General features: G+C 45.1%; 1 protein-coding gene and 1 pseudogene across 1 annotated transcript in view; one reads left to right on the top strand and one right to left on the bottom strand.

Annotated features, from left to right (window-relative positions):
• Positions 1–1,333: 1,333 nt before the first annotated feature.
• Positions 1,334–14,805, bottom strand: part of Bfsp2 (beaded filament structural protein 2) — an 86,897-nt gene continuing 73,425 nt past the window's right edge. The window contains exons 6-7 of the mRNA XM_012950071.2: positions 4,456–4,676; positions 1,334–1,395 (exon numbers count right to left, since the gene is read on the bottom strand). Coding sequence (XP_012805525.2) covers positions 1,392–1,395; positions 4,456–4,676 — 225 coding nt within the window. The 3' untranslated portion in view covers positions 1,334–1,391. The remainder of the gene's footprint in view (positions 1,396–4,455; positions 4,677–14,805) is intronic.
• Positions 7,481–8,276, top strand: LOC101596544 (annotated as a pseudogene).

Below are 14,805 nucleotides of genomic sequence, written 5' to 3'. Positions count from 1 at the left end.
TGCCTCCTGAGTGCTGGGATTAAAGCTGTGCTCCACTGTGGAGAGCTGTGATGTGTCGCGCCCTAAAGATGGTGTGGGCTTCCGCCTTCTGCTAGCCTGATAGCGAGCAATCTCTGGGATAAACAAGTCCTTATTTGGCTGAGGCTGCTTAATTAATTTTGCTTCCTTAATCGTGGACCTATCTGCATGGGCCACGCGGCTCACTAGGGTTGGCTAGCGCAGGACTACTTAGCTTGTGGGTCGGCTCTCCCCGGGGTCAGAAGATTGTTCAAGGTTCCTGAATAAACTGCTTAAAGAAGAGCTCTTGGGTCGCGTCATTCTTGCTGGTCGAGGTGGTCGCGACACTCCACCATGCCCAGCGGCCCCATCTTGTTTTTTTTTTTTTTTTTAAAGTAATTTTTTTAAAATTTATTTATTTATTTGAGAGCGACAGACACAGAGAGACAGATAGAGGGAGAGAGAGAGAATGGGCACGCCAGGGCTTCCAGCCTCAGCAAACGAACTCCAGACGCGTGCGCCCCCTTGTGCATCTGGCTAACGTGGGACCTGGGGAACCAAGCCTCGAACCAGGGTCCTTAGGCTTCACAGGCAAGCGCTTAACCGCTAAGCCATCTCTCCAGCCCCCATCTTGTTTTTTGAAACAGTATTTCTCACTTAAAATGGAGCTCCCTGTTCAGCTAGACTGGTTAGCACACAGCCCCAGGGACCTTCTATTCCGATCTCCCCAGTAATGGGATTACAGGCACCCCCCACTATGCCTGGCTTTCACGTGGCTGCTCGGAATCTGAATTCTGATGTTCAAGTTCGGTCAGCAAGGGCTTTAGGGACCAAGCCATCTCCCTGGGCTCTGATGAGCCCAGGTTGTATCTGAGCAGCGCTTTATATATTATTAGCTAAGAAGAGTTGACTCTTGGATGATTATCACTCAAAGACCCTTCTAGAAGAAACCTAGTATTAAGGTATAAGTATTAAGGCAGAGTGTGTGCTTAGCATGCATGAGGCTTCTGGTTCTATTCCCAGGACCAACAACACAAAACAAATCCAAATCCCAAAATGCAAACAAAATATAACCAATACCGAAATCAATGCCTCCCCCACGCCCCCAGGCAAGACCATGCAGGTAAAGCGATATCCATCCACAGTGGTGAGTTATGCTCACAAACAGACTAGAAGTTGCGTACAAGCATTTATTGGAGAAGGACAAGGGGATTGTTCAAGCCATAGACTACTTAGATGGAAGCAGCAGGACCCTCTCCACTCCCAGGAAGTTTTCCAGCTCCAGCTGAGTCAACTGGGGAATCCAGCAGGAACCCAAGTTCCTCAAGCAGTGGTACTGGTGGGTTGGGGAAGAAGGCTGCAGTTTCTTTGCGAAAAGAGGAAATTCTTCCCTTTTAGCTGAAAAGAAATGCACATGAATCAGAAGCCATGGAGGAGGAGGAGGAGGAGCAATAAAGATATCTTATAGGATCATGGGAAACACACATCTCACTTGTGAGAAAGGACTTGTGTGTGTCTGGTATGGCTGCGTGTGTGCGTGTGTCCATGCTTGTGGAAGCAAGCCAGGGGACACCTTAAATTCATTCATTCATTTGTGTGTGTGTGTGTATGTGTGTGTGTGTGTGTTATACATGCACACCTTGTGCATCTGGCTTATGTGAGTTCTAGGGAATTGAACCTGGCTTCTTCTTTTTTTTAATTTTAAACAATTTTTTGTTTATTTTTATTCGTTTATTTGAGAGCGACAGATAGATAGACAGAGGCAGAGAGAGAGAGAGAGAGAATGAGTGCGCCAGGGCCTTCAGCCACTGCAGACGAACTCCAGACACTTGTGCCTCCTTGTCCATCTGGCTAACATGGGTCCTAGGGAATCGAGCCTTGAACCGGGGTCCTTAGGCTTCACAGGCAAGCACTTAACCGCTAAGCCATCTCTCCAGTCCTGAACCTGAATTCTTAGGCTTCGCAGGCAAGCGCCTTAACTGCTAAGCCATCTCTCCAGCACCTCCTTTTTTTTTTTAAGATGGGTACTGGGGAATGGCATGAGCCATCTCCCTACTGTCAGTGATGGATTTTAAATCCCTGTTCGGTGATGTGATTCTGGATAAGTGATCATAGCTCTCTGGGACTTGTTTGCTGTTGGCAAGTTGGGGTGATATAGGGCCTTCTTCCGCGGGGCTGAGGGTCACTCTCAAAGCAGTGACAATGTTCTTCAAGCACATTCATCCTCACTCAGTTCTCCATTTTTATTTAAGGCAACTTCACGTGTTTATTCCAATGTGCATAGACATCCGAAAGAATTCGTTTCATTAGGAACATCTGGCTTTTAGACTCCACTAAGAACAACTGGATAAAAAGATAATTGGAAAGGAGAGAGGTGACATTTGAAAGGAGGAGGAATCAGCAGACTTCCGGGTGGCTCTCTGACCTTCCCTTTCAAGGAGAGCATGTTATGCTCTTGGAGAGGGCCTGGAGACCTGGCTCCCTTCCGAGAGCTGCCTTCACCTCCTCAGGAGACCACTGATCATTGTCTTTCCTCCTAGACCTTTGCATTCTTGCCTGAGTCAGGAGTGATTGGATTAGATGCCCCCTAGGTTGTCTGTCAGAGCTGCTATCCCACTCCTTATTCAACATGCCCTAGAAGGGACCTCGGGGGAAGGTATGACAATACAAAACTGATGAAAAATACAGGCAAGGATTTCTGGAAAGAATGTCCAGTGAAGATAAGCTCCAAGGCTTAGGGCTGTGCTTTTGGATGTGCCTATTGATATAGAAAAAAAAAGAAAAGCCTGTGCATCTGTTCCTATGTTCATGTGTATGATTTCGGCAGACCCTGGCTGGCCAGCTCCATTATCTTTGCCAACACCTTGCTTGCCTCACTCATGGAGTCTGAAATAGCCTGAGTTGTATTCCCAGCAACCCTTGTGGGCAGCTATGTTCAGTGAGATAAGAGAAAGTCCACTGGAGGCCTCCTCAAAATGTTTTCCCTTCACTGAGGAAAGGGAGGAGTCAGTCAAGAAAAAGCCTTCTTCCTGCTCCCTCTTTCTACCCTGTCCTGGTCAGGAATGAAGATGAGGTGTCTGGAGCTGTGGCTGTCATCTGCCAGCCATGGCAAGACCAAGATGAAGCCATATTGTGGCTTCTTGGGAAGACAAAAAGAGCTCAAGTCCTTAGTGAAATTGTCGAGCTGTCTAAGGCACCTGTTTCTGAGACTGAAATGACAGGGTTTATTTTATGGTCTTGCTATTCAAAGCCTGTTCTGTGCATCAGTGATATAGGAACCTCTGGAGAAATGAAGAATCTTGGGCCTTATCCTGTACCTACCAAAGCAGAATTTACATTTGAAAGAAAGAAAAGAATGTGGGCGCACATTTGTTCCAGAAGCACTGCTTTATAGTTCCATTAATTAAGTCCCATTATATACAGTAGAAGCATTCCTAATAGATATTATATATGTCCCAGGTATGTGTACATATCTACATCTATAACCTCTTTATCTCCCTCTCTCTATTATCTATCTATCTAATCTATTTATCATCTGTATTATCTATCTAACATCTACATCCTGGGCTGGAGAGATGACTCAGCTGTTAAAGATGCTTGTCTGCAAAGCCTGTTGGTCCAGGTTCAATTCCCCAATAACCACGTAAAGGCAGATGCACAAAGTGGTGCATACATCTGGAATTTGTTTACAGTGGCAAGAGACTCTGATGCACCCATACTCTCTCACAAATAAGTCAATAAAAATGTATTAAAAATTTACATCCTGCCTTTCTGTCTATGTAGTCTACTTATTATCTATATTATTTACCTTATATCTATAGCTATTTATCAATTACTTCTCTAATATCTATAGCTATTTATCATTGATCTATCTACTATCATCTACCTATCTACCCATCTACCTATCATCTATATTAGCTATCTAACATGTATACCTATATGCCATCTATCTACCTATCATTGATTTATCTATCATCTACCATATATCTATCCATATATCATATATATACATATAAAATATATATGTATATGTTAGTATATATTATCTGTACATGATAGAAAGATAAAGGCTAAGTGAATGGGTGAGAAGACATGGCAGGGAATTCATCTTTTTTTTAGATTTATTTTTATTTATTTACTTGAGAGGGAGGAAGAGGCAGATAGAGAGAGATAGAAAGACAGAGAGAGAGAAAGAGAGAATGGGCATGCCAGGGCCTCCAGACACTACAAACTCCAGATGCATGCACCCTCCCTCCCCTTGCGTATCTGGCTTACATGGGTCCTGGGGAATTGAACCTGGGTCCTCTGGCTTTATAGGCAAATGTCTTAACCACTCAGCCATCTCTTCAGCCCAAGCTCATCTTTTCCTCTTAATCGTTTCTGTACTGTTTGGAAAATGCAATGTTAAACCCGTGCCATCTGCCTTCTCTGTGTCAGTGAGGAGGAATCAAGACACACCTGCTCTCCTCCCTGTCCAGCAGGGCATGGTAGGATGCCACGTCCTTCTGCAGCTGGCCCTTGCGAGCCAGGAGGTGAGCCCGCTCCTGCTGCTGCTGCTCGGCCTCCGCGCGGATCTCCGCCAGCTCTGCCTCCAGCCTGCCCACCACAGCGCCCAGGTTCTGCAGTTCCATGTCGTGCCAGTGCTTGGCATCGTGCAAGGTGTTCTCCAAGCCTCGTTTCTACAAAAGAGCGACCTTGGCTCAAACCCAGGGCTGTTGGGCAGGTCCTCAAGGCAGGAAGCATGGCATTGACCTGTCTTTCCCAGGAGACTGAAGAAGGTCAGTGCCCGCGATCTGTGGGAAAAGAAGACATCCTCCCCAGGAGGCGAGGCTCTGTTTATTTGGCTCTTTGTCATGGGATGGAGGGAATGAAAAAGAAGTAGTGGAAATGGATGTTTTTGGTCTTTACCCTCTCAGCATTTTTTTTTTCAAGGTAGAGTCTCTAGCCCAGGCTGACCTGGGACTCACTCTGTAGCCCCAGGCTGGCCTTGAACTTACCTCAGCCTCCCCAGTGCTGGGCTTCAAGGCGTGCACCACCACACTCTGCTCTCAGTATTTTCTTTGGGGTTTGACTAGTGCTCCGTTGTCAGGCCCGCTTTCTCTGCTCCTTCTCTGTGTTCCCCAGGGGCCCCGGCCACTCTCTCAAGTGATAAGGACAGGTCTCCCTGGCTGGCGGATCTCCAGCTCCTTCAGGATGTTAGCGGTCTTCTCCCAGCCATGGCTCCCACACTAGTGCATCCAGCACAGCCCCCCCCCCCCCCCACAGCTGTGGACCTGCTACTGAGCTTCCTACTGGAGATACACACCAACATCTCCACCTCAAAATGGAGCCACGGGCTTCCTTCTGGACCTGTGAGTCCTTCCTCTTCCGGGGGAAGCTGTGCTCTGGATCTTGCTTCCTTTATAATCATTGCTCCGTCTTGTGGGTTCTGAGTCTTACCTTCTATCTCCCGTGAAGTTTTTTTTTTTAGATTTTTGAGGTAGGGTCTCACTCTGGCTCAGGCTGACCTGGAATTCACTATGTAGTCTCAGGGTGGCCTCGAACTCTCGGCGATCCTCCTACCTCTGCCTCCCGAGTGCTGGGATTAAAGGCGTGCGCCACCACACCCGGCTCTCCTATGAAGTGTTTACACTTATGGTCCACTAGCGTCTGCAGAGGCCCAGGATTGGATACGTATCACCTGGAGTCAGCTCAGTGGTCTCTGATCTCCTAGGTTTTAGATCCTGCCCTTGCTACATCCCCCGTCCCACAGCTGACTCCAAGCCTGAGCTGGCATCCCCCCCACACCCCCACTGCTTAAGCCTCATCAGTGGCTCCTCAGGACCCCTGGCATGGCACACGTGCCTGGCTCCATGCCTTTCCATTTTGTTAGGTTCTTGCTGTTTCCTATACCTGCACAACCCTTTTCTTTTTTAAAAAAGAAAATTTATTTATTTATTTATTTATTTTTTCTTTCGAGGTAGGGTCTCAGTCTAGCCCAGGCTGATCTGGAATTCACTCTGTACTCTCAGGGTGGTCTCGAACTCACAGTGATCCTCCTACCTCTGCCTCCCGAGTGCTGGGATTAAAGGGGTGCGCCACCACGCCCGGCAAACATATTTTATTTTTGTTTATTTATTTGAGAAAGAGAGAGGCAGGTAGAGAATGGGTGCACCAGGGCCTCTGGCTGCTGCAAAAGAACTCCAGACACATGTGCCACCTTGTGTATCTGGCTTACGTGGGTCCTGGAGAATCAAACCGGGGTCCTTTGGCTTTGCAGGCAAGCACCTTAACTGCTATGCCATCTCTCCAGCCCTGCACCATGCTTTTCTCTCCCTCCCAGCCTCATCACTTGACTTACTCTTACTCATCCTCAAATTCAAGTCCAGCCTTCTTTGACATTCCTTATTTCCCAATTCTGCCACTTTGGGTTATGGGCATGTTTCCGTGCATGCCCTTGAACTTATCACAGGGACACATCTTCTACCAGATGGTGAGATTTAGAAGGAAGTTAGTCTCTGTACCTTTAGTGGCCAGCAAAGGGCCTGTGCAGACCAGGTGTTTTGTGTATGCATTTAATACTGGTATATGTATTTACTGTGTACATTATCGCTCCACTTATCCATTTCCTCATTACTTAGACTGGAAACCCTTTTCTTCTCCTCTCCCTATATGCTGTGCCATAAAAACTGAGATTGATCAATAAAAACTTTAAAAAAAATCTTTTGAGAGGAAGAGAGAGAGAGAGAGAATGAATGAGCGTACTAGGGCCTCCAGCCACTGCAAATGAACTCCAGACACATACACTACTTTGTGCAACTAGCTTTCAGGGGTACTGGGGAATCAAATCTGGGTCCCTAGGCTTTGCAGGCAAGTGCCTTAACTGCTAAGCCATCTCTTCAGCCTGTGTTTAACATTTTTTAATGGTTTCAATTATGGTAGATCTATAATTTAGTTACTGGCTTTTTAACATAAATTTTAATATTTTTCCTGGTTGGAATCTTTTAAAAAATATTTTATTTATTTGAGAGAGAGAGATGGAGAGAGGCAGATAGAGAGAAAATGGGCACACCAGGGCCTCTAGCCAATGGATACTCTAGATGCATGTGTCACCTTGTACATCTGGCTTACATGGATCCTGGGGAATTGAACCTGGGTCCTTTGGCTTTGTAGGCAGGTGCCTAAGCAATCCCTCCAGCCCAGAAACAATCTATTTTTTAAAGATTTGATTTAGGGCTAGAGGGATGGCTTAGCAGTTAAGGCATTTTCCTAAAAGCCAAAGGACCCAGATTCAATTCCCCAGGACCCATGTTAGCCAGATGCCAAAAGGGGGCACACACATCTGGAGTTTGTTTGCAGTGGCTGGAGGCCATGGTATGCCCATTTTTTCTCTCTCTCCTTCTTTCTCTGTCAAATAAATAAATAAATACAAATTTTAAAAAAGGTCGTTGCGGACGGTTTGCTCATCCCGTTAGTGCTCTCGACCGAGACTCACGCCACCGTCATGTCCCGCTACCAGCGTCCTCCCAACACGTCCCTGTCCGTCAGGAACGTGGTGGACGAAACCAGGTCTGAAGATTTATGGCGGGAATTTGGTCGTTATGGTCCTCTAGTTGATGTGTATGTTCCAGTTGATTTCTACCCTCGACGTCCAAGAGGATTTGCTTATGTTCAATTTGAGGATGTTTGTGATGCTGTAGATGCTTTACATAATTTGGACAGAAAATGGATTTGTGGACATCAAATTGAAATACAGTTCACACAAGGAGATCGGAAGACACCAAATCAAATGAAAGCCAAGGAAGGAAGGAATGGGTACAGTTCTCGCTATAATGATTACGACAGATACAGACGTTCTAGAAGCCGAAGTTATGAAAGGAGGAGATCAAGAAGTCATTCTTTTGATTACAACTATAGGAGATCTTATAGTCCTAGAAACAGTAGACCGACTGGAAGACCACGGTGTAGCAGAAGCCATTCCAACAATGACAGATTCAAACACCAAAATTGATCTTTTTCAAGATCTAAATCCAATTCAAGATCACGGTCCAAGTCCCAGCCCAAGAAAGAAATGAAGACTAAGTCACGTTTTAGGTCTGCATCTCACACCAAATCTAGAGGCACCTCTAAAACAGATTCCAAAACACATTATAAGTCTGGCTCAAGATAGGAAAAGGAATCAAGGAAAAAAGAACCACCTAGATCCAAATCTCAGTCAAGATCACAGTCTAGGTCTAGGTCAAAATCTAGATCAAGGTCTTGGACTAGTCCTAAGTCCAGTGGCCACTGATAGTATAAACCTAGGCATATATCATTCATTTACTCATAGTTTGGTATACTTAAATTATCAGGAATACAATGTTGCAATGATGCGTAAAAAGAAAAGAAACACCTGTTAGTTTTCCCTGTACCAGGCAATGGTTATAATTAAAATGATATGCTGTTGAGAAGCCACTCTTAAGAGTCCAGTTTGCTTAATGTTATGGGCAGTTACCAATTTGTGGTGTCTCTGTATATTTTTGTAAAGATTCTTATTTTTTATGCTTGAAGTAATTGGTGAAAAGATGTTGGTTGACCATAATTTGCAACATTGTCTTATTAAAAATAAATTTTCATATCCATATTTTGTAGAACTGTTAACCTGGAAATGTAGCTTGCTAATAAGATAAAATGATACAAGTGATACAAAAGTGAAGTTGCAGCCACATTTCAGCACTGATTCCTCAAACACATTTAGGTTCAGGGTGGACCTTTATGTATTGTCAGGATGTCGAGGTCCATGATAATAGATTATTTAAGATGCAGTATGGAATAGTTCCTTTCTTTACCCCACTCTTGGGGAATGATGCCAACTGGGTTAAGTAAAATAGAATTATCAAGGAGATTGAGTTTTTTTTTTTTTTTTTTTTTTTTTTTTTACTGAAACATGGAGCCTTTGCTGCTTCCCTCCTCTCCACCCCCACCCCCATTTCTAAGATTTGGGACATAAGAAACATCAGAAACACTCCCCTTAAATTTTGAGCATGTCAATGATGACAAATAATTTTAAGGGGAAAAGATGTTCTTAACTCTAAAATTTAAGGAATATTGTTGGCCATTGTTTCTTAGGTTTTGTTATTGGATTTTTTTTTTTTTTACTGCTAAATTGTTTGAAAGTAGATTTTGTTTGTTTGTGAACATAGCGTAAAAATATTTTATTTATTTATTTTAGAGAGGGAGAGAGAGAAAGAAAGAGGCAGATAGAGACAAATGGACATGCCAAGGCCTCTAGCCCCTGCAAATGAACTCCAGACACATGTAACAACTTGTGCATCTGGCATATGTGTGTACTGGGGAAAATCGAACCTGGGTTCTTAGGCTTTGCAGGCAAGTGCCTTAACTGCTAAGTTGTATCTCCAGCCCCCTAAATCAAATCTTGATGAAACAAATTTCTGTACCTGTCCTCCTTAGAGAGATTTTTTAAAAAAAATCTTTTTTTTAAAAAAAACCTTGGTTGACAATATTAATACATATACACAATATATTTTGAATTTCCATTCCATTCCTTTTTTGTCTGTTTGTTTGTTTGCTTTCTGTTTCTTGAGGTAGGATCTCACTCTAGCTCAGGCTGACCTGGAATTTACTGTGTAGTCTCAGGTTGGCCTCGAACTCACAGCCATTCTTCTACTCCTGAGTTCTGGGATTAAAGGTGTAATGTCACCACACCCAACTCATTCCTTCTTTCGTTCTCATTCCTCCATTTCCCTTGTACTGCATTTCTTCTTTCCAACTAGTGTCTTTTCTATTTGGATGTCTTTCTCTTTTTGCTTTCTTCCATCACACACGACGGAGTGAGGATGAGCCCTAATATCGTGCACGTTTTGTGTAGGTAATGGCAGCTGCTGTGGCGTCCGGAAGACAGTGTTGCGAAGCATCCCTTCCCATCCTCGACTCTTGCATTCTGTCCACAAGGTTTCCTAAGCCTTAGAAGTTTATAGGTGTCACATTTAGCACTGAGCACTCGACAACCACTTCTCAGCATTTTGATGTGTGGTGAGTGTCACGGGAAATTTTTGTGTGTGTGTGATGTATGTGCCTGTGTATATTCAGGTGCATGTGTCTGGGTACATGTAGATGTGCATATGCGCACATATATGTGCATGTGTGTGCATGTGCTTGTGGGGACCAGAGATCAACTTCAGGGTCTCAAGTCACTGTTCATCTTATTCTTTGAGATAAGGTCTTTGGTGAACCCAGAAGTCACCGATTCAGTTAGATTAGCTAGCCAATGCGCCCCAAGAATTCTGTCTCTGCCTCCCCAGCACTGGGCTGACAGGCAAGTGGCACCACGCCCAGCATTTATGTGGCTTCTGGGGATCCAAACTCAGGTCGTCAGGCTTACACAGAAAGCACTTTACCCACTGAGCTGTCTCTCTAGCTTCTCCGGGGAGGTCTGTTAGGCCCTTTTGAACACTGTGTGGACACAGAAGAGTCTTACTCATGGTGCCATCTTGAATCACCATGGCTGCTGTTAAGTATTAATACATGTCACCACATGACCTGAGTCTTCTTGGTTGCATAGGATCTGTGAATGTTGAACCAGAACCCAAGCACAGTTGTATTTTAGGAGTCGCTCTGTGACGGCTGGAGAGTAAATCTGGATCAGCCTCTGGGCTAGGGGAATCTGAGCACTCCCCTAGTAGCAGTGAGGGTGCAGACGTGACCTGGACTTTGAGACTCATTTGTTCTTACCTCCTTGGGTTTTAACCCTGCTTTAAAATTTTTGTTCATAAAATTGCTTGTTCTCTCTCTCGCTCTCTTTGTGTGCTATGTGTTTAAATAGACCTCTAACTACGTGTCCTGTGTGATATTTTGCTAACACTGGGTCTGTACCATCTGTGCTTTGGGTAAAACACTTCACACAATCATGGTTGGTTTATCTGTCTACAGTTTTCGCCTCATGTTCTAGGTGAGTTTTCCAATGTGTCACAAAGTATGTCCTTCATGACTTAAGATATACTGCCCAAGGGGTGCATTCATGGGAATCCCTATCAGAGCTCCTGTGTATTTTCCACCCCACCTTCGGAGTCCCTGTGTAGCTCCCTCACTTAGTCCCTAACATTCCAGCAACAGAAGAGACCTGGTTCTTCAGAGATGTTGAACCTGAGCAACAGTGAGCAGGTCACCATTGTAGCTGCCTAGTGACATGGAGAGAGAATAAATTTTTTCAAGGCAGGATTTCACTGTAGCCCACGCTGACCTGGAACTCACAGCGCTCCTCCTGCCTCTGCCTCCTGAGTGTTAGGATTAGAGGCGTGCGCCACCAATGACGCTCCTAGTGACATGGCTAGCTCCAGCAACACGTGGAGTCCACACAGATGCACATTGTTCCCTAAATCCCCGGATATTGGAAAGAATTTTTCTTGAGTTGCAAAATCTTCCAGAGAGCAGGATAGTGACCCTCTGCCACTCCTGGGCTCAAGTTCCCTTCCTGACTTGATGACCAAACAACAGAGTTCTGCAGGCCTCCTGTGCCTGGCTTCCAATACAAACAGTGCCTTAGTGGCAATGGGGGTTGGAGGTCTGGCCCGTGTGACTGCCCGAGGATTACATGCGCAGTGGGCGTGTGGTGCGCACAGGTTGTTCCGAGCAGAGTTAAAACAGGCATGGCTGGGTGAACTGTCCAAGGGCTTGTTTGTTACTTCTTCCATCTCTATCTGTGTTCTGCACCTTGGCTGCAAAGCCCAGAGGGTTACATATGGTTGTGATGGTGATTGTAATGACAGTGAGAACTGTGACCTACCAGAACCCATGGAGAACATAGTTAGCCTGTCCCTAGTAGTACCCAAAAGTTTTCTGGTTGTCCTGTGAGTTCCTTTTCCATTTGTCTCAACCATTAGGGGCACAAAGTTTAAATGAGGAGGACTGGTGGCTGATAATGCCAACCTGGGGGCTGCTGACTTCGTGGTTACAATTTTATATGATAAATCATGGATGCCACTTACTGACTGCCCACATTGTACAAGGCACCAGTGCCCAGGGTTTGACGCATATTATCTAATTAGTCATTCTGGTGACTTTCTGAGGTCAATTCTATTCTGATCTTAGGGCAGATCACATTTCCAAAAGCAGCTGCAACAATTATCACCATCTCACATGCTCCTTCCCAATGTGACCTTGCCAAGAAGAAAAGGTTATTTCTCTTCTTGTTGAATCTCGCTGGTCTTGTGATGGCTTTGACCAAGAGAATGAGATATAAGTGATGTTCAGGGACACTCAAGCCAAGGGACCAGGGGTCCAGGAGCTTCTGTGCTCGTTCTTTAAGGGCATCAGAAGGCCAACAACTGTGGTAAGACCATCATGGTACATGGGAACCCAAGCCAACTATATGGAAAGTACCCAGACAACAAGAAACAGAGATGTACAACTGAACTACCATCCACATGAGTTGAAGAAGATGTTTTTGGCTGTCCCAGGCCCAGCAGATGTAACATGGAGCAGGAAAGACTTGACCTCTGCCTCCATCAGAGTCCCAGGGACCACGTGATTCACTTCTGTCTTAAGCTACTGAGACACAGGCAGATGGGATAATCAAAACAGATCCTAAAATGACAAGTGAGAAGCAGTAGCCCAGAGGGTACACATGGCAAATTAGATCTCAGTCTGAGCATCAGTCCCCAGCTCCACAGGACTCCTGTGTCTAGGAGAATACAATTAGCTATAGACTTCACAGTGGGTGGAACCCTACCAGATCCTGACCCACCTCAACTCATCTCTATATGTCCTTCTCCTCCAAACTCACCCCAAGATATACCTAGTAACTTCCCATTTGCCACAACACATGCAGAGACCTCTGGTTCCTAAGGTGACATCAGTTCCTCCACTGAAGCCACATTGATTCCCTGGGGACAGGGACCATGTCTAATTGGTCTTAGTATCAAAAAGCTTGGTTCCTGGAACATAGTTGGAACATAGTAAGTTATTCTGAGTGATGCAGACAGTAGCAAAAAAAGGGGGGGGCACTAAAGAGATGGCTTCGTGGTTAAGGTGCTTGCTGGCAAAGCCAAAGGACCCAGGTTCAATTCACCAGTACATGTAAAGCCAGATGCACAAGGTGGCACATCTGTCTGGAGTTTGTTTACAGTGGCTAGAGGCTTTGGACTGCCCATTCTCTCCCCCCACCATCTCCCTCTTTCTCTCTCAAATAAATAAATAAATAAAATATTTAAAAACCACACACATATGCATTCTCTCACTGGTCCTCATCGAAACATCCATAAGTGGGCTGGGTCAAGACTGCAGTCACCATGTGGCCAAGGAGGAATCCGGTTCAGGGAGTTGCCTACTAACACACATGTTAAAGCAGAGGAACTGAAGCCAGGTGTGGTGGCACATGCCTTTAACCCCAGCACTTGGGAGGCGGAGGTAGGAAGATTGATGTGAGTTCGAGGCCACCCAGAGACTACTAGTGAATTTTAGGTGAGCATAGGCTAGAGTGAAATCCTACCTTGAAAAACAAAAACAGCAAGAACAACAATAAAGAAAAAAAAAGGTATCATAGTGCTAGAAAGAAGTGACTGGAGTACTGAGTAACATCTTGATCACACTTTCCAAGGCTCAGGGTCTAATGCAGAAGAGGTGGTGGAAAAAATGTAAGAGCCAAAGGAAGGGTAGGACTCCTTACAATGTGCTCCTCCAGACACAAAATGGCCTGGATATCCATGACCTCACAGTGCCTGACACTACCTACACAAGACCATCGTAAGAGGAGGAAAAGATCATGACATCAAAATAAAAGAGAGACTGATTGAGATGGGGAGGGGACATGATGGAGAGTGGAGCTTCAAAGGGGAAAGTGGGGGGAGGGAGGGCATTACCATGGGATACCTTTTATAACCATGGAAAATGTTAATAAAAATTGAGAAAAAACAAAACAAAACAAAACAACAGAGGAACTGAGTCCTGCTGACGCAGTGGCTTCCCCTGAGATGTTTTTCCTCACTTCCCCTGCACTAACCTAGGTCTTGCCATAGGCCTCACTGGACTGCAGAGTGTCTCGGCTGCTAAAGGATACGCAGGATCAAGGCCCTCGTACACTCTGATGTGCCCCAGGCAAGGCTCTGTGGTTAGAATAAAACAAATGACCCCCCAGAAGAGGCGCCTAGGAAAAGCCGGGCTCGACATCGCTATTATACTCGCACTTTCATCCCAGAGATCAGAGGGCAGCGGCTACACGTGCGCGGTCACCTCAGGAATCTGGGGAGGATTTGGTCCAGGATGCTTATGAATACTCAGATCTATCCACCCAAAGTCCATCATCGTGTTCGCGTAGAACTTACTCAGTATTCTTATAAATTTCTTCAGATCTCTGTCTAGATGACTTACACTTAATACAATATGAATGCAATATAAACAGATACACTGTTCTGTCTGGGGACCAATGATAAGAAATAAAAGGTGCACATGTTCAGAACAGATGCGATTTTTTTTTTCCTGAATATTTTCTTTTAAAAAAATTTTGTTGTTGTTGTTGTTGTTTATTTATTTGAGAGTGACAGAGAGAGAAAGAGAGAGAGAGAATGGGCGTGCCAGGGCCTCTAGCCACTGCAAACGAACTCCAGACGCCTGCGCCCTTGTGCATCTGGCTAACCTGAGTCCTGGGGAATCGAGCCTCGAACCGGGGTCCTTAGGCTTCACAGGCAAGCGCTTAACCGGTAAGCCAAATCTCCAGCCCCATTTTTCCTGAATATTTTCAATCCAGGACTGATTGCTGGATAAAGCATCCATGGTTACAGAGGGATGACGATAATTGCTTTAATTAGTAAGAATTAGTAAGGACAAGAGACCTGC

Source organism: Jaculus jaculus, chromosome 17, assembly GCF_020740685.1.
Source record: "Jaculus jaculus isolate mJacJac1 chromosome 17, mJacJac1.mat.Y.cur, whole genome shotgun sequence".
NCBI classification, from domain to species: domain Eukaryota; kingdom Metazoa; phylum Chordata; class Mammalia; order Rodentia; family Dipodidae; genus Jaculus; species Jaculus jaculus.
Note: the sequence above shows the minus strand (reverse complement) of the source record. Positions and strands in the feature narration are given on the sequence as shown.